This window comes from Hippocampus bargibanti, linkage group LG14 (genome assembly GCF_051943395.1).
Source record: "Hippocampus bargibanti isolate YZ-2025 linkage group LG14, ASM5194339v1, whole genome shotgun sequence".
NCBI classification, from domain to species: domain Eukaryota; kingdom Metazoa; phylum Chordata; class Actinopteri; order Syngnathiformes; family Syngnathidae; genus Hippocampus; species Hippocampus bargibanti.
In genome coordinates, this window is record NC_142747.1 from 5,737,425 (window position 1) to 5,763,586 (window position 26,162).

The 26,162-nt window shown below is 41.7% G+C and overlaps 1 protein-coding gene across 1 annotated transcript; it reads left to right on the forward strand.

Moving 5' to 3' along the window:
• Nucleotides 1-35: 35 nt before the first annotated feature.
• Nucleotides 36-18,378, forward strand: prcp (prolylcarboxypeptidase (angiotensinase C)). Its single transcript, XM_089014354.1, has 9 exons — nt 36-408; nt 12,753-12,893; nt 13,247-13,348; nt 13,508-13,689; nt 13,945-14,102; nt 14,215-14,387; nt 17,168-17,335; nt 17,482-17,669; nt 17,846-18,378. The coding sequence occupies exons 1-9, from the start codon at nt 235-237 to the stop codon at nt 18,069-18,071; spliced, it is 1,512 nt and encodes a 503-aa protein (XP_088870480.1). The 5' UTR covers nt 36-234; the 3' UTR covers nt 18,072-18,378.
• The last annotated feature ends 7,784 nt before the right edge of the window (nt 18,379-26,162 follow it).

Below are 26,162 nucleotides of genomic sequence, written 5' to 3' on the forward strand. Positions count from 1 at the left end.
GTCTGACGGCGACCTAAATTCAAATGCACATTAAGAAAAGTCCGGGAGGAAGATAACACTGTTATTTTAGGATGACTAAGTGTTCCTGTGATATTTGTCACTTAATCTTAATTTAGAACAAATCTGCCTCGTCGACAGCACGATCTACTTCCTCTTTCCTCCTCCTTAAAGGGACTCATCCGGTCATTCCCCAAAATGTGCTGACCGAGGGTGTCTTGACAGCGCAGCAGAAAGATGACGTTAGGAGCTGGGAAGTCGCTTTTGGACAGAACCGCACTCCCCTACGTGCTTTTGTGTTTTGTTGGCTGTTTGCACGCTTTTAAAACGCAACTATTCCGCGGACACGGAGGCTCCTTTCACTCCCCCGAAACTCCCCTCAGCTATGAAACTTTTTACTTGGACCAGAAGGTGAGTTGAACCTTGCTCCGTGTGCCCCGGAGTACTTCAAATATTCTCAGTGCAACTTGTCTTTGTGTTCTGATAAAAAAAAGTTAACAATGAAATATAAAGGGTAACAACTAAAATGTTAAATTACTTTACGAGGTTTGGTTTGAGGACGTTGATCGCAACATATAGCATATCCCTGGCACGTCTCAAATAATGCCATTAATTGGCTGTCATTGCACGTACGTATTTCGAAAAATATTTTTTTTTGGGGGGAAAGGGTTTCGCTAGTTATTCACACCTTATATCGATACAGCAATTGAACTTTTTTTTTTCCTATGATCAGGTCAGTTGATGTACACCAAAATCTCCCTTGCAGTTGCAATTTTGAAAGTGAACAAATCCTAACATTGAAACATAACGGCTGGAATAAAAAGCTCAAATTTAACAGATATGCATTGTGTGCTGACAGGTGGTTCAATTAATTGAATACAATATACCATACCTGTCAACCTTGTCTAATAGCTGCCCTTATTAATGATTACAATTCCCTTATAAAAGTTGCAGTATGCCGCACATGATCTGAAATGATTAAAACAAATGCTAACACAAGTGGAAATGCAGTTTACCGCGCATATGCACGTTATGCTATTATCAATCCGAATTTATGCAGCGATTAAAAATATATACAATTGAGGATTATTTTTGCTGGTTTGCCGTGACAATAGTAGCGATCAGCGGCAGCATAGTCATCGGCTACCAGCAGTTGAGATGAACTGAATTTGAGCCAAAATTGTCTTTGTAAGATTGGTATACATTTTTTTCCAATACAAAAGTTATAGTAAGGTGTACATTATTTGAAATGATTAAAAAAATGCGTAAAATACAGGGGAATGTATACTTTGACAGGTATTGTATAATGTACCACATGGCTCTCTGATTGGACGATTTTCCTGTGATGTAACCATGGTGTTTTATTTGCAAACACGACAATTTTTGGTTAAGAGAACATCAGCACACACACATCCTGAGTGAGCCGTCCACACCCCAAAAAACGTTTTGGGTGTTTCTATAGCTGCGATACTTTCTCAATGTGTATGATATTGTCATGGTTGAACAATACAATACATATATATTGATTTATATAGCGCTTTAACAACAGCTGAAGCTGGAACAAAGCGCTTAAAATCAGATACGGGAAATAAAATAGTCACACTATTTGTAGAAATCAATAAAACTTGCTTTTTACTTCCACCTGCTCCACCCACCTACCCACAGCTTTCTTCCTCATCAGTGTCTCCATTAAGAACACTTCCTCCATCCTTCCTCGCACATTGTCTTGTCCGCAAGGCTGCGACACATCCGATGCACTTTCTATCCGTGCGAGCCACATAAAGGGTCATCGGTCACACCGTCTTTTTTTTTTTTACCACGCTGTCTGCGTGCCAGCGGGGTCACAAAGTCAGCGACCTCATCTGAACGGGATATCCTCTTTGAGCATCCCATGGCAAATCGACAAATGTGAGTTAAAGCAGTAATTCTCATCATGGCCACATTGTGGCACTACTTATCAGGCAACCTGGTGCGCATACTGAGTGTGTCAGAGTATTCTTGGGCTTTTTCATACCTGTCACCCCGAGGCGGTTGGCAATATCACAAATAATGGCGTCTGCCCTTACAAAATGGTGACTAATCTTATGTTTTATATATCGTATATAGAATGAAACTAAAATAATTCTTAAAAGAATTTGTTGGTATATCGCCTGGTTTAATCAAACAATAAACAATGTCTTCAGCTGCATCATGAATTCTAACATGTAAGCTGCATCATGAATTCTAAAATGTAAGAATGACTTGTTGTAATGATATGTAGCACTTTTGGCCATTTCAATCCTTATCCTGTGACTGTAAAAACAGAAGTCTTTAGGAAGGCTACGCACACTGACCAATACTTACTTTTTGACTCTAACCACCCTTTACAACATAAACTAGGAGTTATCAGAACCCTCCAGCATAGGGCTAAACTAATACCAACTAGCACTGAAGGTAGAGAAAAGGAGTCAAAACATATCAGGAGAGCACTCACTAACTGTGGGTACCCTCAGTGGTCATTCAACAAATGTCAGAAAGAAAGAATAGCGAACGTAACCAATAATTCTCAAGATTCTAAAAGGAGAGGAGTAGCAGTACCGTACATTGCAGGAGTTTCTGAAAAATTACAAAGAGTCCTTTGGCAACATAAAATTCCTACTTATTTCAAACCGATAAACACGTTAAGGCAAAAATTAGTGCATCCAAAAGATAGGCTACCAAATGAAAAACAAAGTAATGTAGTTTATTCCATACATTGTAAGAATGAAAATTGTAAAGAGCAGTACATTGGGGAGACTCAACAAATTCTCAAAAAAAGACTTTATCAACATCGCAGGGATAATACTAGTGGGCCTCAATCGGCAGTACATTTGCACCTAAAAGCTACTAACCACTCATTTGACGACAATGAGGTTAAAATCTTAGCGAAAGAACATAGATGGTTTGAAAGGGGGGTAAAAGAGGCGATTCTTATAAAACAACAAAATCCTTCATTAAACCGGTCTGGTGGTGTGAGGTTCAATTTGGATCGTTCATACAATAGCCTGCTCAGGCAAAACAGGTTAAGCAACTTTCGCAATGCTGATGAGGGTCGTTATGCTGATGAGGTGATACCGGGGGGAGTGGGTGTAATAGGCCAATCGTTAGTCAGGAATGTAGGAACAATCAGTGGGGCCACAGGGGGGGGGTCCCGCGCCTCCCCCAACCTGAGAGTAGGGACCTATCATAGCTGTGTCCGGCGCCACCAGGTCTGGACATTAGGGATATATAAATGGGGCCGATACGACCAGTCAGACTTTAGTTCGCTGACGAAGCCTCTTGGATAGGAGGCGAAACGTCCGAAACCTTCACTTTTGTACAGATGACGGCTGAAGAAACCTTCTCATCTGTGACTGTAAAGTGTCATTGAGAGTTTTTAAAGGCGCTTAGAAATAAAATGTATTATTATTATTATTATTATTATTATTAATGTCCATCTGTGTAAGCTCTGTCGTACAGGAGTGGTCTATCGATGAGAAGGTTTCTTCAGCCGTCATCTGTACAAATTTGAAAGTGGGGCCACAGGGAGTGGTCCTCTGCTCCCCCAACCTGAGACTAGGGACCTATCATAGCTGTGTCCGGCGCCGCCATGGCTGGACATTAGGGATATATAAATAGGGCCGATACGACCAGTCAGACTTTAGTTCGCTGACGAAGCCTCTTGGATAGTAGGCGAAACGTCCGAAACCTTCAAATTTGTACAGATGACGGCTGAAGAAACCTTCTCATATTATTAATGTAGCCACAAGGGGGCACAAGCCAGTATCTTATTGTGCCGGTCCCAAGCCCGTATAAATACAGAGGAAGGGAATCCGACGTAAAAAAAATTGCCAAACAAATATGCGAATCAAACCTATGAATCCCGTACTGGATCGGTCGAGGCCCGGGTTAACAACGGCCGCCATTGGTACTGTTGACCTTCAGGGTGCCAGTGGAAAATGGACTACAGTTGGTCGAAGAAGGAGAGGAAGGAGGTGTGCCCGGAGGAAAAGAGAGAAATAGAACGCCAAAAGTATAGAACTAAGAGTAGGAACTTTGAATGTAGGAACAATGACAGGTAAAGGTAGAGAGCTGGTTGACATGATGCAGAGAAGGAAGGTAGACATACTGTGTGTCCAGGAGACCAGGTGGAAAGGGAGCAAGGCTAGAAGCTTAGGGTCAGGGTTTAAGTTGTTCTATCATGGTCAAGACAGAAAGAGAAATGGAGTTGGGGTTATCTTAAAAGAGGAGTTTGTTAGGAATGTCTTAGAAGTAAAAAGAGTATCAGATAGAATGATGAGTCTGAAGTTAGAAATTGAAGGCGTGATGTTCAATGTTGTTTGTGGGTATGCCCACAAGTAGGATGTGAGCTGGCGGAGAAGGAGAAATTTTGGTTGGACTTTGAAGTCATACAGAACATCCCGAGAAGTGAGAGGGTTGTAATTGGGGGAGACTTCAATGGACATGTTGGCGCAAGAAACAAAGATGATGAGGAGGTGATGGGTAAGTTTGGACTCCAGATGAGGAACGCTGAAGGACAGATGGTGGTTGACTTTGCTAAGAGAATGGAAATGGCTATTGTGAATACTTTCTTTTAGAAGAGACAGGAACATAGGGTGACCTATAAGAGTGGAGGCAGAAGTACACAGGTAGACTACATTTTGTGTCAACGGCGCCATCTACAGGAAATCAGTGACTGCAAAGTAGTGGTTGGTGAAACTGTAGCCAGACAGCATAGGTTGATGGTGTGTAGGATGACGCTGACAGTGAGGAAGATGAAGAAACCAAAGGCTGAAGTTAGGACAAAATGGTGGAAGTTGAAAAAGGAAGAGTGTTGCATGACATTTAGGAAGGAGGTAAGACAAGCACTGGGTGGGCAAGAGGTCCTTCCAGATGACTGGCAAATTACAGTGAGACCTCAACTTACAAACACCTCATCTTACAAACTTTTTTTCTTACAAACGTCAAATTTATGAAAATTAAACCTTATAATAAGCACTATTTTCATAATACACACCCACCACGGCTGGCGGAGTGATCTTCGGCGGAAGCACACGACCGAATAGCACCAGAGGTTAAGTTACCAACAGTCCTTATGGAAGGTGACTCTCCTTCCATAAGCCATCAACGACCATCAAAAAGGTAAATAAAACTTTATTTAGTAAAGTTTTTCTTTAATTACATTCATCATGTAATGCGCCTCTCTTTCCAAACAGCAATTCCCTTTGACCTCCAACGCGATTCCATCAAGCCACCACAAATGTAAATAAAGTGACTTTATGATACAATGCAGTGTATTTCTTTCATTACAATACAATAGCACATTTATTACACATAGAATAAGGTGTGCTATGTGTAGTTTTAAGGCTTATTTAGTTGAAAAGTATATTTTATGGAAACCCGGGAACGGCTTATTCCCATTTTAATGGTTTCCTATGGTAATTTTTTTTTGAGATACACACTTTTTGCCTTACACACTCTGTCTGGGAATCAATTAAGTTCGTAAGTTGAGGTCTCACTGTACAGCGAACATAATCAGAGACACAGGTCGGAAAGTACTTGGTGTATCGAGTGGAAGAAAGGTAGATAAATAGACTTGGTGGTGGAATGGGGAGGTGCAGGAGTGTATACAGAAAAAGAGGTTAGCAAAGAAGAAGTGGTACACTGAGAGGACGGACGAGAGTAGACAGCAGTACAAGGAGATGCAGCGCACAGTGAAAGTACAGGTGGCAAACGCCAAACAAGAGGCCTATGATGACTTGTATGCTCGGCTGGACAGCAAGGAAGGCAAGACTGATCTTTACAGGCTGACGAGACAGAGAGACAAAGATGGTAAGGACCTGCAGCAGGTTCGGGTGATTAAGGATAGAGATGGCATTGTATTAACAGGTGCCAGTAGTGTGATGCAAGATGGAAAGAGTACTTGAAGAATTGATGAATGAGGAAAATGAGAAGGAACAAAGACTAGAAGACGTGACTGTTGTGGACCAAGACGTAGCAAACATTAGCAAGGATGAAGTGAGGAGGGCGCTGAAGAGGATGAAGGGGGGAAAGGCACTCGCGCCTGATAATTTACCAATCAAGGTATGGAAGTGTCTTGGAGAGGTGGCGGTGGTGTTCCTGACTGGGTTCTTCAACAAGATCTTAGATGGTGAACAGATGCCTGAAGAATGGAGACGAAGTGTACTCGTGCCCATTTTTAAGAACAAAGGAGATGTGCAGAGTTGTACGAACTACAGAGGAATAAAGTTGATGAGCCATACAATGAAACTCTGGGAAAGAGTAGTTGAAGCTAGACTAAGAGCAGAAGTGAACATTTGTGAGCAGCAGTATGGCTTCATGCCAAAAAAGAGTACGACAGATGCAATGTTTGCTTTAAGAATGCTGATAGAAATGTACAGAGAAGGTCAGAAGGAATTGCATTGTGTCTTTGTAGATCTGGAGAAAGCATATGACCGGGTCCCCAAAGAAGAGCTGTGGCATTGCATGAGGAAGTCTGGAGTGACGGAAAAGTTTGTCAGAGCGGTGCAAGACATGTATCATGACTGTAAGACAGTTGTGAGGTGTGCTGTCGGTATGACTGAGGAATTCAAGGTGGAGGTGGGACTCCACCAGGGGTCAGCTCTGAGCCCCTTCTTGTTTGCTATGGTGCTGGACAGGCTGACAGACGATGTTAGACAAGAATCTCCTTGGACCATGATGTTTGCAGATGACATTGTGATCTGTAGCGAGAACAGGGAACAGGTGGCGGATAAACTAGAGATGTGGAGATATGCCCTGGAAAGGAGAGGAATGAAGATCAGTTGCAGCAAGACAGAATATATGTGTATGAATGAGAGGGATCCAAGTGCAAGAGTGATGCTACAGGGGGAAGAGATAAAGAAGGTGGAGGATTTGAAGTACTTGGGGTCAACTGTCCAGGGCAATGGAGTTTGGAAAAGAGGTGAAGAAGCGTGTCCAGGCAGGCTGGAGCGGCTGGAGAAAAATGTCAGGTGTGATGTGTGATAGAAGGGTTTCAGCTAGGATGAAAGGAAAAGTGTATAAAACCGTAGTCAGACCAGCCATGATATTTGGACTGGAGACAGTGCCACTGAAGAAAAGACAGGAAACAGAGCTGGAGGTAGCAGAGTTGAAGATGTTGAAGTTTTCTTTGGGAGTGACCAGGTTGGATAGGATCAGGAATGAGTACATTAGAGGGACAACTCATATTAGAGGCTTTGGAGAGAAAGTCAGAGAGGCCAGACTGAGATGGTTTGGACATGTCCAGTGGAGAGAGAGTGACTATATAGGGAGAAGGATGCTGAGCCTTGAACTGCCAGGCAGGAGACCGAGAGGAACACCGAAGAGGAGTTTTATGGATGTGGTCAAAGAGGACATGAAGATAGCTGGTGTGCGAGAAGAGGATGCACAAAACCGGGATAGATGGAGGACATTGATTCGCTGTGGCGACCCCTGAGGGGAAAAGCCGAAAGGAAAAGAAGATTATTATTATTATTATCTATTTTGATGATTCCACTTAATGGCACTTGAGCACGCAATTCAGTTTAACCTGAAGGTTGTTTGTGAGTGTGTTGACTCCCATTGATTTCTTATACATGGTGTTAATTTTTCTGACATGTGAAAATGCATGTTCACTGTCTGAAAATCTAGCTTCGCATATACCTTACCTATCAATTATGCAAGACAGAATCATAGTTCACAGATATGTAAGTTTAATTTTGGTTTCCTAACTGACATCAGAAAAAAGTTTTAGAGCATCTAAAACACCCAAAACACGCAGGCTGATATTTTTAGTCAAATGAAAAACACCAATAAAAAATGACTTAGTGTCCAAAAACGACTTCAAAATGAAACCGGAAGTGTCCAGTTTCAGAAGATCCCGCCCCCTTGTTCGTGACATCACGCCAAGACGTCTTGCCTTGCTCGAGAATTAAAACAATGGCTTCAGATTCGAATAAGATGCTCTCTTGTTACTCATCCAGTCATGAATATGATTTAAATAGTTCTGAAGAGGAAAGCATAAATGTTTGCAATCGATTAAAAGAGTCCTCTCATACCAATTCGAGCCGTCAATGGTATCTGGACTGCAATGTAGTGTCCCAGAAAATGCACAAGATGGCGCCCAAGCTTCGTCGGAAATGGGCTGATTTGTCTGCTGGGAAGTTGTGTCAGCGAATATCAAATACAGTGATACCTCGGTTCTCGACCATAATTCGTTCCAGGACCCTGTTCGAAAAGCGTTTTTTTTTTTCTTCCAAAAAACGAAAACATCTCTTTGCTCCTGTCACTTGCGAGTTGACAGCGGGGAGCGGGGCTTCCTCTCCCGGCCGTTCTCCACCTGCTGTCAATTCTCTAATCACGGACATGGGGCATTTATACGGTTCGCGATCACCTCGCCAATGCTGGATGATTGACTCAACTCGCCACCGTACCTGGACTCTTCCTTCGATGCGCAAGTGTATCCTGTCCGAGGTATTTTCCCTGCGTCCCGTAAATTTATGTCATTTTACGGGATTGCGTAATTTTGCACCCTCGTGTGCCATTTGCTTTTTGGCGTAGTAAGCGGGTCGGATCACCCTTTGCCTTCTTACTCGCTGTATTTTCTTTTATTTGTGAATAAACATCCTGCTTGGGTAGTATACGTCTCTGCCACCTGCTTTGGGATCACAAACATTCCACTACGTTCCGACGAGTCAGCTGCCGTCACTGTCGCTCGGAACGTGACAGCTACGGATGACTCGGCTACAGGATGTTCTTTTCTCTTTAAATATCTATCCAATGACACTTGCTCTCACTCCCACAGCCACATCACTAGATTTCACAGCCTCCTTATTCTTTAATATCGTACTGATCGTAGATTTCGGCACGCTGTATTCCCTAGCCAGATCAGACACTCGCACACCTCCTTCATATTTTGCGATTATTTCTTTCTTAAATGCAATAGTTGTACGCACTACTTTTCTTTTGTCACTTTTAGCAGCACTTACTTTCTTTGGAGGCATGATTAGGGGCTAAAACTCTTCGTACACCTATATTAAACGCTAGAGCAAAACGCAGCACGTCCGCAAGTGACAACAGTTGGTCACGGAGAGAGCGATACACCCGTACACCGCTCAGCACCCCACCCTCGCATACGCCCTCACGCGTTGTATTGGCGTTTGAACACCGATTGGTGTTCGAACTACGAAGCAAGAATATCTCGAATATTTTGTTCGAACTCCGATTTGTTCGAACTGTGAGGCGTTCGAGAACCGAGGTACCACTGTAGTTGTCTTGGTGCAACACACAACGATTCACCATCGCATTATTTATGTGTTTTCCTTCTAATTTTGCCATCAACACGGATCAACACAAAGTTTTCAGACCAAACAAAGTACAGCAAAATGCATTGTGTGTCGCTTTCTCGGTCAGGGGCGTTCCAAACGTGACGTCACGTGGGGATCGTCATCAACTCGAAAACAAGACTTACTGAATATTCAGTGCGAGTCTTAAAAGGTAAAATATAGCTATATGCCGTGGAATCTCTGTAAAACACGCTCAGTAGAAGTCATTTGAAGTGATTTTATAAATTATGGACACAACTTGGCCGAAGGCGTCGGTTGTCCTTTAAAGGAAAGCCATTGAAATAGCTTTGCACTTTCCTGTGAAGAACATGAATAATTTTTTTTGCTGTTTTTGTTGGTCTCTTGCGAGCATGTGAAATTCTCTCACCCGGAGTAACACTAAATGGTAATCGGATTACATCTTGAATGGTGCGCGCCTCTGAGGATAATCTGAGACGCGCGAGTCATTTGAAGTGATTTTACAAATTATGGACTCAACTTGTCCGGAGCCGTCTTTACTCCTTGAAGTAAATTTACAGTGCATAATTAAAGGACAACCGACATCTCCGGACAAGTTGTGTCCATAATTTGTAAAATGGCTTCAAATGACTTCTACTGAGCGTATTTTACAAAGATTCCACCTCATATAGCAATATTTTAGGTTTTACGACTCGCACTAAATATTCAGGAAGTCTTGTTTTTGAGTTGGTGACGAGTCCGTACGTGACGTCACTAAAGGACCGCCCCCGACCGTAAAAAAGACGCATTTTAGCGGTCCTTCCATCCCGTCAATGTATTTTGCTGTACTTGTTTGGTCTGGGGACCTCGTGTTGCACCCAAAAGCCGCCAGAAGGCCAGAAGAGGGCGTCCAAGCGCCATATAAGGAATTTATCAGCCTGTGGAAACGGAGGTGGCCACAGGGTGAGAGATTTGTTCGGTTCTAATTCTTGTTTCTCATCTGGTTCGGTGTTCAACAAAGTTCTGTGATAAAAATATCATCGAGGACGATAGATGGTGAACAAAAACTACTTTATTCTAGTGAAACAAAAAGAGAACATCTCTAGTTAGAGCGGGGAGCTAAGAGCACACGAACACAAGAAGAACAAAAGCACACAGAGAAAGAGCCCTCCCGCTCAACCTAGTTTTGAAAAGGCACAGCAGCGATCTGTTGTCCAATCAGCTACGGACAAGTATTGGAAGTCACACAGCAGCGATCTGTTGTCCAATCAGCTATGGACAACTTTGTTGAGAGAACATTTAGACTGAAACTTGATACTTGTTACATCCTGCTTTCACAACGATTCAACTAATAAACTTCATAGATCCATGTAGACTAAATTAAACATGCAATAACATAATATGTACTGATGTAAACATAATATGACATAAAATGTACTAAGCTAAACTGGAATAACATAATGTTTACGAATGGGCATAAAAACACTCTATCAGATTTTCCCCCAATGTTGCCTCAAAATGGGACAAATAAATTCTTTAATCGATCGCAAACATGTATGCTTTCCTCTTCAGAACTATTTGAATCATATTCATAACTGGATGTGTAACAAGAAAGCATATTCTCCGAATCTGAAGCCATTGTTTTGATTCACTAGCATGGTTTTGATTCACTTCTTCTTTGCAAATGTCTTGGCGTGACGTCACGAACTGGGGGCGGGGCTTTCTGAAAATGCCCAATTCGCAGCTCAATTTTTTTGCCACTTTTTGCCAATTTTGAACACTTTAAGTCATTTTTATTGGTGTTTTGCATTTTACTAAAAATATCATGCTGCGTGTTTTGGGTATTTTAGATCCTATAAAACGTTTTTCTGATGTCAGTTAAAAAACAAAAAAGTGATGTCGGTTGTCCTTTAACAATAATTTCGTAAACGAAATTAAAATAGGTCAATTGACAAAGTTAACTTTCTGATGCAATCTTTGAGTCAGAATCGGATGAGTGTGTGGTTTTGTTTAGAAAAAATTGTTCGTTGATAGGCTTTTAGCTTTTCCTGCTAATTGCAACGCGAGATTCTCGCCATCAAACTGCCACAGACAAATTTGTTTCATTGTCTCGTTGCCGTAACAGTGACAAAATCAAATCCAGAAAAAAAACGTTGTGGATGGAAAACGTACATATTTCAAATATAACTGTACGCATTTAAATATCACTGCTCACTTGTACAAATTACGGTGAAACCGTCAACTTGACAGGTATGCTTTTTGATGCTCCAAAACGAACTTGGTAGCATCTCTTCTCAAGAATGTATAAGTAAACAAACAGATAGATAAACACATTTTAAACATGTGACAAGAAATTGGTCATAACAGTGTTATGCTAAAAATAATAATAACGTTAATTTAGTCCAACACCGGCTTCAATAAAGACAAAATTGTTTGTCTTTCAAAACGGCATGGACACAAAAGTTTCAAGTACAATGTCCAAAGTTGACCGGATGGCAGCTATTTTGATGTCAGGGCAGCTTGCAACGAAAAAAAAATTCGCCATTGGGCGCAGGGAAATTTCCAAACGGCCCTGTTCTCATAGTTCACTTTGCTTTGGTGCCATCTGGTGGGTAATTCGCGCAAATACCGAATGTTAGTGAGTGCTGTGCTATCTTTTCATTCCAACAAAAGGTGTACTTTGGCTCCACATTGAGGCAATAAACGCAAGTTCAAACCTTTTTGCGAGGTCGTGAATCACTCAGAATTATCCTGCAACATTATTATCACGTTCATATACAGATTACCCCGAATGAAGGCCAAAGTGTACTTCGCAACGGAGAAATTATGAATTTCATATTTCAAAAATGGAATGGTTTCAAATAAAAGAAAAAGATCAGCATTTTGTCTGTGATTCTTTAAAATCAGTTAACTGAATAAAAAAAGCAGACATGATTCAATGTGACCTTAAAAAAATGTCAGCGTAAAGGACATTATGTGATTATTCAAAACAACAATCCCCCCGCCCCCCCAAAATGACCTTTTAAAAGGACACACATGCACATTTTAAAGCTTTTGTTCACACAATTACACTGCACATGACCCCACGGTAGTATGCCACCCTGCCAAAGTGCCCCCATCCCCACGCTATTATGGTACGTCCACACGCTGCCAAGCCGAGGCTGAATGGATGCTTTGAATCTTTCTGCTGTCATTGCCTGCTAAAGTTACTGCCTCCTTTGTATCCGCGCTGGGACTGAAGATGGTGCTTGGGAGGCAAATAAAAACATTTATTCTGGGAGTGTCTTCGATGTTTGACAACTGAGTCATATACCGTGGGGTGAAGTCATTACTGCAGAATGTATAAATTACGCTCATGACGTTGCCCGAAGCTCCAAATCCAGCGTGGGGTCAGATACCCACTCCATTGACCCTCACACCACCATAAACTATCTCGATGACCAAAGTTACATGAATCCATTTTTTTGCCTCCCTCAGATCGACCATTTTGGTTTCGTAGAAGACGGCACTTTCAAACAGCGCTACCTGGTGGCCGACAAGCAATGGCACTCGCCTGGTGGTCCCATTTTATTCTACACGGGCAATGAAGGTGACATCACCTGGTTCTGCAACAACACTGTAAGTTTGCTTGTCAAGTCATGTCTTTCATACCTTTTCTGCACAACATAACATGTCTGCTCAATAATAATAATAATGATAATAATGATGATATTTATAACGATAATAATGATAATAATAATGATAATAATGCTAATCATGCTTATAATGCTAATAATGTTAATGATAATGATAGTAATCTTATTATAATAATAATAATAATAATTATTATTATTATTATTATTATTATTATTATTATTATTATTATTATTATAATAATAATAATAATTGACTGCCCAGAACTTGTGAGTAGGGGCACGTTCAACTCTGAGAATATCATTTATAATCGACTGACTGTCCTTATTCTGGTCCAGGGCTTCATGTGGGATGTTGCAGGAGACCTGGGAGCCATGTTGGTCTTTGCCGAACATCGCTACTATGGAGAGTCCATGCCGTTTGGAGCGGACTCTTTCAGCGTGAGTTGAGTGACTAAAAAAAGATTGTTCTTGCAGTTAATATTGGTTTCGGGTTTAGCAGTTTTGTACTGTCATTGAATGATAGAGCCTTTTGCACTGGAAAAAAATGCCCATCCCTGATGTAGACAGTGTCAAAACGTACATTTTTTTGGTGTGCAGGACAGCAAACACCTCAACTACTTGACAGCTGAGCAGGCCCTGGCGGATTTTGCCGTTGTGATCCATCATTTGAAGCTCAACAGAGCTGGAGCCCAGCACAGCCCAGTCATCGCCATCGGCGGCTCTTATGGCGGCATGCTGGCTGCCTGGCTCAGGATGAAATACCCCGACGTTGTTATCGGGTGAGGATATGACAACCTGGATGGAGACAAATTTGTTCCTGAATCAGTAATATCACCTTATCTGTCATCGAACATGGTGGATGCTTGCAATAAGTAGTGTTAGGACATGAGTTTAACTCTCAAAGACATTAAAAAGAGGGAGCAAACAAACATATTCTCGTTTTTTAATAATATATATATATCTATTTATTGAGTTATTCCTTTATGATTATTTCTATTTATTTGTTTTTTTGTTGGTTTATTTCTCCTCCCTAGTGCCCTGGCCTCGTCGGCGCCAATATGGCAGTTCTCAGGCATGGTGCCATGTGGAGACTTCTCCAAGGTAGTTACGCAGGACTTTGCCAAAAGTGGAACCAACTGTGACACGAACATCCGAGCGTCGTGGGGTGCCATCAATAACCTCTCCGCCACTGGTACGGCATGCAGCCCAATATGGCCAGACGAAGCTAACCAATGAAAACTGTTGGGGTAATTCGAGATAAACCCATTAAAAAAAATTGCAAACATCTGTTTTCTGGTGCACAGCATCGGGTCTGGAGTGGTTGTCTGAGGAGTTCAGCTTGTGTTCGACACTCAAGACTGACAAGGACGTGTCGGCGTTCAAGAGTTGGCTCCAAGAGACGTGGGTGAACCTGGCGATGGTGGACTACCCCTACAAGGCCAACTTTCTGCAGCCGCTTCCGCGGTGGCCCATTCAGGTACTGACACAAAACAATCGCATGTGAATTTGGCCTCAAATGTCATCCCGAGTCACACCAGGTCGTTGGAAGAACACTTTTGTAGCAATGGTGGCCTCGGATACACTTATTTAGGTGCTGGTGTATCAACCGGGACGTCTCTCCTGATGTGTTTGCTGTAGCATTACTGCTAGCACTACTTTTCACAGTGTATTATAGTGCTGTACTGTACGTCTTCGGCTAATATTTATTGTACAATGGTGTGCTTTTCAAACCTTTCACATCAGTTACCACTTTAAAAATTGTCATGATAAAAATGTGTTTGTTTTTTTCCCCTTTTTTAGCGATTTTTACACAGTGCTACTATTGTCAACACGGACGTTCGCGTAACTGTATCTTACAAGAAGGCATCCATCCAGATTCCTCCTTGTTGTTTTGCAGACTTTTTCCATGGCGGCCTGTAAATGCTTTTGTCACATAAAACGCTGTGGCGCCTGATTTGCATGTGAAATTCGCCGGGATTTATGGCGTCCATGTCGGAACACGGGGAGGGGCCGTGCGTTGGATTTAGCATCACGACCCAATTAGAATGCAAAAAAAAGCTCTTTTGTTTCCCTCCGTCAAGGCTTGAAGTCAAAGTCAAAATACTCGCTCGTTCACTGTCGGTTAAGCATATTTAAGTTAGAACATATGCCTCTGAGTAAATGCTAGTTTTGTTAGTATTTTGCTCTATTTTGTTAAAAACTCAACTTGGAATTCTGACAATGAACAACTCAAAGAACGGTTCACGACGAACAGCCAACCTGGAGCTTGCTGTCAAGTTTGTTGCTGCCACCTAGTGCGCATCACTGACATTTACTCACAAATCGACAAAATAAAACTCAGTTTACCATTACTGAACCGCGAGTATGTTTGGTTTCACAGTCAGGGTAAGTGAGAGTGATTTTTTTTTTTTTGGGGGGGGGGGGGCGGGGTTGAGCATCAGCTTTTTTGTTGCTTTTGTTACGGTTTTCTAGTTGACCCCTCCCCCCCAAAAATGGGCCCTGTTGTTTTTGTACCCCCGCAAGTGTTGTTACTGAGGCTTTTGTGCGAGGGCTTGGTGGTGGTCGATGGATGACGACGGCGGAGGACACGTCCAAGCGAAGATTTACACCATGGCAGAAAAAAAAGAGCAGCGGAAGGGTGGGGGTGGCGTCTTCTCCTTACTTTTCAGCCAGGATTAGCTTTATACATTCATCTCTGCCAACACCCCTAAGCTCTCAATGGCCCCTCTTCTCACACTGGCCCACATAATCACATTAGCTTTGTCATTTCAAAAAAAAAAACTTCTCAGCCTAAAGCGCTTACGCCGCCCATAGGGTTCGCATACATTAAAGCAACCTCCCGATGACCGTTTAGCCTTACTTCTGGAGAGACAGACCCGTAGAAAAGCAGATAATACGTGCTGAGTGGGGGCAGAGGAGTAACGGGGACCGCAGCGTGTGACGAGTTGAGGTAGAAACGAGAAGCATTCAGGTCAATTGGGAGAAATAACAATGTTTTGCAAAGAAAGCAGCTGTTAGCTCTGTTAGACCCCATGGGAAGACTAACCTCCAAACCCAACACCCAAATTCTAAGATAACAGTGACAAAAGCTGATATCAACCATTAAACCGACAACGGGCCTTCTGAAATTTTAGTGAAATTACAGTCTAGCACAGGGGTCGGAAACCTTTTTGACTAAGAGAGCCACACAAGCAAAATATTTAGAACAGTTTTTCAGTGAGCGCCACACACACACACAGAAACGCACATGCACGCACACACACACATATGTATATGTATGTGTGATTTCAATAAAATGGCAGAATTTATTATTTAAAATATCTTTGTGATAATACTCACCATTAATATGAATAGTTTTCCGTTCCTCATGATTAGTAAAAATCCAGCCAAACTATCGGAATGAAAGTCAACTTGCCGGCTCCATAAGTGAACTTACTGCTTGCTAGCCTTCACACTGCTCATTAGCTTGCACGCTTGCTTTTTGCTGTCTCTCGCAGAATATAGTGATGCTAACGTTAGCATGGGGGTTGTCAAAGTGCCACTAACATTCAACTGTTTCATCGATGATATTGTTTCATTGCAAATTACAATCACGGCAGAACCTTTTCTCTCAACAAAGGCAAATGCTTTGGTCCATTCAACCTGAAGTGTACGATACCCGTCTTCTTTTTTTACCCACCCGCTTATTCAAAAGGGGGCGTTTACCTGTTTCAACATCAACTAACTAACATCAAGTCGGTATCATCTAATCAAATTGTGCTTTGAGCCAGCTGCAGCCTAAACAGGAAATGAACAGCAAAAGAGCGAGAATATGTACAGGTAACATCCGACGTACGACTGAGTTCCATTCCGACCAAACGGTGGTAAGTCAAAATGGTCGTAAGTCGAAATCCATTCAAAATGTTGAATGGAGACTCTGAGGCTAAATGACTCGCAACCCCTTCCCCTGGTGCCATCACACGGTCGATTGCTGAGAGAGAGCGAGATGCTGGCCGGCAGGCCAAAATTGTTGTACACGTTGCCGGCCTGCTCGCTTGTTGCGGTGCCTGGCATAGAATTAAAATTAAAAAAATAGGAGGTTGTGGTCATAAATACGGGTGGTCGTAAGTCTAGCTCGTCGTAAGTCAGATGTTACCTGTATTTAGTTTTATCTGCGAGCCAGATGCAATCATCAAAAGAGCCATATAACATGTGGCTCGTGAGCCACATGTTCCCGGCCCCTGATCTAGCACAATGTTGAGTTTTGTTGTTCTCCAGGTCGCGTGCAAGTACCTGGCCATGGATTCGGCGGCGTCAGATAGGCAGCTCCTTCACGGTGTGTCCCAAGCAGCCAAGGTCTACTTCAACTACACAGGAAGCTCCTCCTGCCTCAACACCTCCGAGACGGCCACAGGGAGCCTTGGTATACTTGGCTGGGACTACCAGGTGAGGGGTTGCAACGAGCAAATTAGTTGAAGTTACAATTATGATGATGATTATTTTTTCTTCCATCTATCGTTGTGGCCTGTGAACCAGTGATTTGGGACTAGAAAATTAGATTCCACGTTAAACGAGAGGCTTCTCCTCCTCAGGCCTGCACGGAGATGGTGATGCCCATGTGCACCGATGGAGTCCGGGACATGTTCGAGCCTGCCGAGTGGAATTTCCAGGCCTTCTCTGATGAATGTCACGCCATGTTTGGCGTCAGGCCGCGCCCCGATTGGGCGGGGGTGCTATTCGGCGGGAAAGAAATTGCTTCGCACAGCAACATCATTTTCAGGTATGCCGACAAGAATCCATTTTGTGGAACTATTATTTTTTTAACATTAAAATATAAATATATTCATTTAACAGAAAAGCGGTACCTTTCTGGATTAAAAAAAAATGTCACCAGTCAAATTATTTGGACTGAAATGTGAACCTATCCTCAAGTGTTGTCTGCTTGCTGTTTCTCAGTAATGGCGATCTGGACCCATGGTCTTCAGGCGGAGTGACGTACAATGTGTCCGAATCCCTGGTGTCCATCATGATTCCGGAGGGTGCGCATCACCTGGACCTGCGCTACGCCAATGACCTTGACCCGCCTTCCGTACGGGAAGCTCGCATGTTGGAGCTGACCTATTTTTGGAAGTGGATCAGACAGGCCGCTAAAAAGCATCTTAGGGTGGCAAAATCAGGCTAAACCCCTCTAAAATTAAAATTTTGATGATATTTTTCCACATTTGAATGAAAGCTTGAAGAAATAAAATTATTGTGGGTTGTGGGTGAACCCCAGTCTCTTTGCAAACTCCCACTGTGTAAGTGGGATTTACACACAAGTGTGTAAATTTGTTCTTATACCCAACATGTTCTTATACTCAACATGAATCAATGTTGCACATGCGGCGCCGTACCAAGATGAAATTATCCAATGTATGAAAAGGGAAGGCGGATAGTTTGTAAGTCTTGACGCATGTGAATTAAAACAAAAATAAAAAAAATGAGACCAAGAGTGTTTCATTCATCATTATCCTTATCTCTCTCTCTCTCACTCTCTCTCTCCCCGCCCTCTCTCCCTCCCCATGTACAGGTAACATCTGACTTACGACCAAGTTCCGTTCTGACCAAACGGTCGTAAGTCAAAATGGTCGTAAGTCGAAATACATTCAAAATGTTGAATAGCAACTCAGAGGCTAAATGACTCGCAAACGCCCCCCTCAGGTGCCATCACACGGTCAATTGCAGTGCAAGAGTGAGATGCTGGTTGGCTCGCCAAAATTGTTGTATGCATTACTGGCCTGCTAGCTGTTGCGATGCCAGGCATAGAATTAAAATTTTAAAAATAGGGCGTGGGGGTCATGGTCGTAAGTATGGGTGGTCGTAAGTCAAGCCGGTCGTAAGTTGGGTTTTATGTACAGTAAAGTCTCGTTATATCGATATTCAAGGGAGTCCGAAAAAATATCGATATAACCGGGACTATCGATATATCAGACCCTGTTTGCATGTAATTTTCTCCGTGCGTGCATAGAAATAGTATCGATATAACCGGGACTATCGATATATCCGATATCGATATAACGAGACTTTACTGTATGTATATATTTTAAGAGAAAATTTAACATTTGGAACAAGTTAAGTATTGTATGAACCCGAAGGACGAACAGTTAGCGGAATCAGCCATCTTTGTTTATTTTACCTTCACTCAGAAGGTTTTAAAAATGGAATTTGGTTAATCATATGTGTTATTCGGAATTTCCCAAAAGGTCGTGGTGAAAACACCAAGTGTGAGCGTCAGCCAGTTGATTGACAAATGACTGTACTTGAAAGTTGTGTGATGATTGTAAATACGAAAAAGGCAAACATGTCTTTCAATGTATCCAATGAGGTTTTTTTCACGTGGTTTCCAATTGCATTATTGTTTGAAGCTACTTACAGGATTTCGAGGAAACACATTTTTGTTTATTAAACTGCGTTAGCCTTGTATTTGAATGATGGGGGGGACCAGTGTAATTGTTAATTTTCACAACAAATGTCGTTAACCCACTTTGCAAAAAAAATCACACTATGGTATTGTTACATAAAACTGTTGTGATAAATAAATACCCAGGGATTATCAACGTGTTCATTGCTCGTGTTGTTTAGTCAAAAATTTCCCCATTAGAAAAAAGTTTTGGAGGTTTGTACAGTATGTTTGTGGCAAGGGTGGCAATTAATTTTAAACCAAGGTAAAATGTGGGCTAATAAAACATGGTATTCTAATTCTGTACAGGGACATGTCACAATGAGGATGGAAATTGTGTCGATGCACAAATCAAATCCACGCAAGCACCAGTCAGGTGAGTCGACGTGAGCAGAGATAAGGACGCAGAAGACCACCACTAGGGCAGACCATAAACGGGCATTAAATTGCATTCAGAGTTTATGAACAAATGAAAGTGACACTGCAACAAAAGGTCATTTCACCAGATTAGGCCTCACTTTGAATGTTGATTTGGCTTGTAACACCAAAACAATGAAATCCTATGTAATGTTTTATTTTAATGACACACACACTGGATAAAGACAATTGGTCTGCACTGTGCACGAGTACTGGTTAAGAGTATATCACTGTTGAAGAGTTGTGATGTCTTTTGAAAGTTATGCAGTCAATATTGTTTCACATTTGTCTCGTGATCAATACATTTTGCATTGATGAAGACTGCTTGTTTTGCCACCCATAACTTCAAGTCAGTACTAATGCTGGACTTTTCTCATGTCACCGTATTTTTTTTTGTGACTACTTAAAATGATAACAGTGAGAAAATAATGGTGAACATTGAGAGTACTGCATACCCACTCAACCAAGGATGACTACACCACTCATAGATGTGCATTATGTCCTTTTAATAGTCGACTGGGGCAGATCTTTGTAACATTTGAAGCCTCCAGAGCAAGCGGTAACAATGGCAACGAAATTTAATAAAAGTCCACAGTCGGAGGAGGCCAATAACGCCACTGGCAGGAGGTTATTGCCACCTGACCCCGTCCTGCGGGATCCCTCTCCCCGGTGACCTTTCACTCGCCCATTGCGTATATGTTTCACCTGCTAGCAATCATATTAATACAGCTCGCCAGGGGGGGTTGAGGGGGTGATTGAACGTTAAAAGTGAGGCCGGTGTGAAGTCGACTGTGATGAAATCCTCTTCCGTGCTCCTCAGCAGGATGGAAAAAAAGACCTGTAGCCTTCCTTTTTTGTCAGTCGACTGCATCCACATTTCCCATCCTTCGAAATTGAAAAGAAACCTGGACTTGGGCGCTGCCTTGTCACGAGTGGCGTTGACTTTTCAGACACTAAGATATACTGGCCGGCGGAGGGTGGGGGAGGACCATCGGGATCCCCGCCACCCAAAGGCCCTCCTTAAAAAGTTTTCTCAGGACTTGAGGGGTCGTTTATTCCACTGGCGTCAGGCGGCGGCCATCAATCAAAGATGTTGTTTAGTATTCACCGAAGACCATAGGCGGGAGTGCGTTGTGGTTTTGTGTGTGTGTGTGTGTGTATCTGTGTGTGGGGGGAGGGGAATGACCACACACACACACACTAGGAGGAAATTAAAGCTTATAAGTGAATTCAGGCAGTAAATTAAAAATGACTTGAGCGCTTATACTAGTCAATGAAGGAATTCGAGGCATTGTAAAACGAAAACAACAAAACAAAAAAAACATGCTCTGCCCTGAGAAATAAGAGAAACAGGACTTTGAAGCCCACCCCCTCGAAAACGTACGTACGTACCTACCTACCTACCTACCATGTTGGTCTTCCTTTAATTATTACCTCCTGCTTCGATTGAAAGTCCAGTTTAGAAAATTCTTTCAATTTAGATATGCAATCCTCCATTCTGAAAGTGAGGCCAAGCAACACGAAAAAATGACTGCAGGGTTGCACTTTACTTGCTAACTGTTTACTGTAGCTTTCTGTCTCTAATTCTATTATTCTGCAGACGTGGAGTAAGAAGTATCTCTGGAATCACAAGCGCCCCCTGCCTGTCATGAGGCGGGAGAACTGTGTGCCTCACCTACGCACAGCATTTTGATAAAAATAAAACAAAATAAACACTGGAGTACAGTGTTTATAATGTACAATGACTCTACATTATATACACCAGCTAAACTGTAGAAATTTAGTTCATATACTAAACGTGTTTGAACGCTTTAATAGCGATATGCAGAAGGACAGCAATGCGGTCTCACTGCAGAGCAAGCCAGCACAGTAAGCATAGTGATTGCGCAATCCATAGTGAGGATCAGCCGGCTGGTGCCTCACTGCTCGTCTCTACTTAGTATTTGAACGGTAAATGTGAAAATTCAGCGATTTAGAAAAAAATCCTAAAACGGTGAAGTTAAATGGAACAGAATGTTAAAGTACAAATCACTAAATACATATAACTGTTTAATTTATTTTTTCATTTGATATTTCCATGACAGCTTTCCATGATGACAGGTGAGGCACTGCCTCCCCTGCCTCCACTGACTGCACGTCACTGATACATACATACATACATACATACATACATACATACATACATACATACATAGATACATACTGTACATACATACTGTATATACATCCATAAATGAATAAATAAATAAATAAATAAATAAATCTCCCTTCCACAACAAAGCCAATCCCGCTCGCTAACCTTATGCCCTTTTAGCCTTTCCGCAACAATGGGAGCTTGTTTCCGGTATGTGTGCGTCATGCACCAACAATGACAATGACCCCCCCCCCCCCCTACCCTCTAGTGAAAACCCCCAAAAGACCCAGTTGATGGCAAAAGCATGAGGAAGACAGTCATGCTTTGGCATGCATTTCCTCTAAAGCTATTTTTCATTTTTTGACTGACATGGTTATATTTCTGTTAGTCAAAGGCAAAGCTATAGCTTTGCCTTGACATATATGTGATATCCTTTCCAGCAACTCCTGTATTGTGTCTTTCTACTTCTTTCTTTCCTCTTCCTGTCTTAACTTTGCTGCTGTGTAATGTACATTTCTCCACTGCGAGAATAATAAAGGCTAATCCAATCCAATAATTTTCTTCTTTTTCTTTGGCTTTTCCCTTCAACGGGTCACAACAGCAAATCAGTGTCCTCCATCTTCAGAGGATTGATCTGCATGGTTGTTTTCGCCAAGCTTTTACATCGCATGACTCCTGACACAACCCTCTGTATTTATCTGGGCTTGGGACCGGCACAATAATAATAATAATAATAATAATAATAATAATAATAATAATAATAATAATAATAATAATAATAATAATAAATAAAAAATCTTCCATCACCGTTTGGTTCGGGGCCGCCACAAAAATGGACAAAATCCGACTTCAACGGACAGTTAGGATGGCGGAAAAAATCATTGGCACCGCCCTACCCACTCACGAGGACTTGCACACTGCAAGAATCCAAACTAGGGCGCGGAAAATCCTCCTGGACCCTGCCCACCCTGCCCACCACCTTTTCCAGCTACTCCCCTCAGGCAGGCGCTGCCGATCCATGCGCACCAAATCCAGCAGACATTTAAACAGTCCACTGGCGTCAGGCGGCGGCCATCAATCAAAGATGTTGTTTAGTATTCACCGAAGACCATAGGCGGGAGTGCGTTGTGGTTTGTGTGTGTGTGTGTGTGTATCTGTGTGTGGGGGGAGGGGAATGACCACACACACACACACTAGGAGGAAATTAAAGCTTATAAGTGAATTCAGGCAGTAAATTAAAAATGACTTGAGCGCTTATGCTAGTCAATGAAGGAATTCGAGGCATTGTAAAACGAAAACAACAAAAAAAAAAAAACATGCTCTGCCCTGAGAAATAAGAGAAACAGGACTTTGAAGCCCACCCCCTCGAAAACGTACGTACGTACCTACCTACCTACCTACCATGTTGGTCTTCCTTTAATTATTACCTCCTGCTTCGATTGAAAGTCCAGTTTAGAAAATTCTTTCAATTTAGATATGTAATCCTCCATTCTGAAAGTGAGGCCAAGCAACACGAAAAAATGACTGCAGGGTTGCACTTTACTTGCTAACTGTTTACTGTAGCTTTCTGTCTAATTCTATTATTCTGCAGACGTGGAGTAAGAAGTATCTCTGGAATCACAAGCGCCCCCTGCCTGTCATGAGGCGGGAGAACTGTGTGCCTCACCTACGCACAGCATTGTGATAAAAATAAAACAAAATAAACACTGGAGTACAGTGTTTATAATGTACAATGACTCTACATTATATACACCAGCTAAACTGTAGAAATTTAGTTCATATACTAAACGTGTTTGAACGCTTTAATAGCGAAATGCAGAAGGACAGCAATGCGGTCTCACTGCAGAGCAAGCCAGCACAGTAAGCATAGTGATTGCGCAATCCATAGTGAGGATCAGCCGGCTGGTGCCTCACTGCTCGTCTCTACTTAGTATTTGAACGGTAAATGTGAAAATTCAGCGATTTAGAAAAAAATCCTAAAACGGTGAAGTTAAATGGAACAGAATGTTAAAGTACAAATCACTAAATACATCTAACTGTTTAATTTATTTTTTCATTTGATATTTCCATGACAGCTTTCCATGATGACAGGTGAGGCACTGCCTCCCCTGCCTCCACTGACTCCACGTCACTGATACATACATACATACATACATACATACATACATACATACATACATACATACATACATACTGTACATACATACTGTATATACATCCATAAATGAATAAATAAATAAATAAATAAATAAATAAATAAATATCCCTTCCACAACAAAGCCAATCCCGCTCGCTAACCTTATGCCCTTTTAGCCTTTCCGCAACAATGGGAGCTTGTTTCCGGTATGTGTGCGTCATGCACCAACAATGACAATGACCCCCCCCCCCTACCCTCTAGTGAAAACCCCCAAAAGACGCAGTTGATGGCAAAAGCATGAGGAAGACAGTCATGCTTTGGCATGCATTTCCTCTAAAGCTATTTTTCATTTTTTGACTGACAAGGTTATATTTCTGTTAGTCAAAGGCAAAGCTCTCGCTTTGCCTTCACATATATGTGATATCCTTTCCAGCAGCTCCTGTATTGTATCTTTCTACTTCTTTCTTTCCTCTTCCTGTCTTAACTTTGCTGCTGTGTAATGTACATTTCTCCACTGCAAGAATAATAAAGGCTAATCCAATCCAATAATCTTCTTCTTTTCCTTTTGGCTTTGCCCTTCAACGGGTCGCCACAGCAAATCAGTGTCCTCCATCTTCAGAGGTTTGATCTGCATGGTTGTTTTCGCCAAGCTTTTACGTCGCATGCTTCCTGACACAACCCTCTGTATTTATCCGGGCTTGGGACCGGCACAATAATAATAATAATAATAATAATAATAATAATAATAATAATAATAATAATAATAATAATAATAATAATAATAAATAAAAAATCTTCCATCACCGTTTGGTTCGGGGCCGCCACAAAAATGGACAAAATCCGACTTCAACGGACAGTTAGGATGGCGGAAAAAATCATTGGCACCGCCCTACCCACTCACGAGGACTTGCACACTGCAAGAATCCAAACTAGGGCGCGGAAAATCCTCCTGGACCCTCCCCACCCTGCCCACCACCTTTTCCAGCTACTCCCCTCAGGCAGGCGCTGCCGATCCATGCGCACCAAATCCAGCAGACATTTAAACAGCTTCTTCCCCCAAGCCATTAACTCTTTGAACAGTAGCCCAAATGGAATTGTATAGTGCCTCTTTGCAATTTTTTTGCTGATGATACTAGTGCAGTGTGTTCGACCGGAAACAAATTCCTTGTGTGTTCTACATACTTGGCAATAAAGATGATTCTGATTCTGAATAATAATAATAATAATAATAATAATAATAATAATAATAATAATAATAATAATAATAATACATTTTATTTAGAAGCTCCTTTCAAAGCGCTCAAGGACACTTTAAAAACACAAAACAGGGACATGAATAAAACCACAGATTAAAACCACGCTGTATTTTGGTGCTAGTACAATTCTACAAAAGCATTTTTGACTTGTGAAAAAATAAAGCAAATCCCAGATCCATGTGGGGAGAAAAAAATAAAGGCTAAATTTATAATACTAATAATACTAATAATACTAATAATAATAATAATACAGTGAGACCTCAACTTACAAACTTTTTTTTGTTGGTTCCCAGACAGAGTGTGTAAGGTGAAAAGTGTGTATCTAAAAAAAACCATTAAAATGGGAATAATCCGTTCCCGGGTTTCCATAAAATATACTTTTCAACGAAATAAGCCTAAAAAACTACACACAACATACCTTATTCTATGTATAATAAATGTGCTATTGTATTGTAATGATAGAAATACACTGCATTGTATCATAAAGTCTTTATTTACATTTGTGATGGTCATTTATGGCTTGATGGAATGGCGTTGGAGGTCGAAGGTCAAAGGGAATTGTTGTTTGGAAAGAGAGGCGCATTACATGAGGACTGTAATTAAAGAAATGAACTGCTGTAAAATAAAGTTTTATTTACCTTTTTGATGGTCGTTGATGACTTATGGGAGGAGAGTCACCTTCCATATGGACTGTTGGTAACTTAACTTCTGGTGCTGTTCGGTCGTGTGCTTCCGCCGAAGATCACTCCGCCAGCCGAGGTGGGTGTGTATTATGAAAATAGTGCTTATTATAAGGTTTAATTTTCATAAATTTGACGTTTGTAAGACAAAAAGTTTGTAAGATAAGGTGTTTGTAAGTTGAGGTCTCACTGTAATAATAATAATAATAA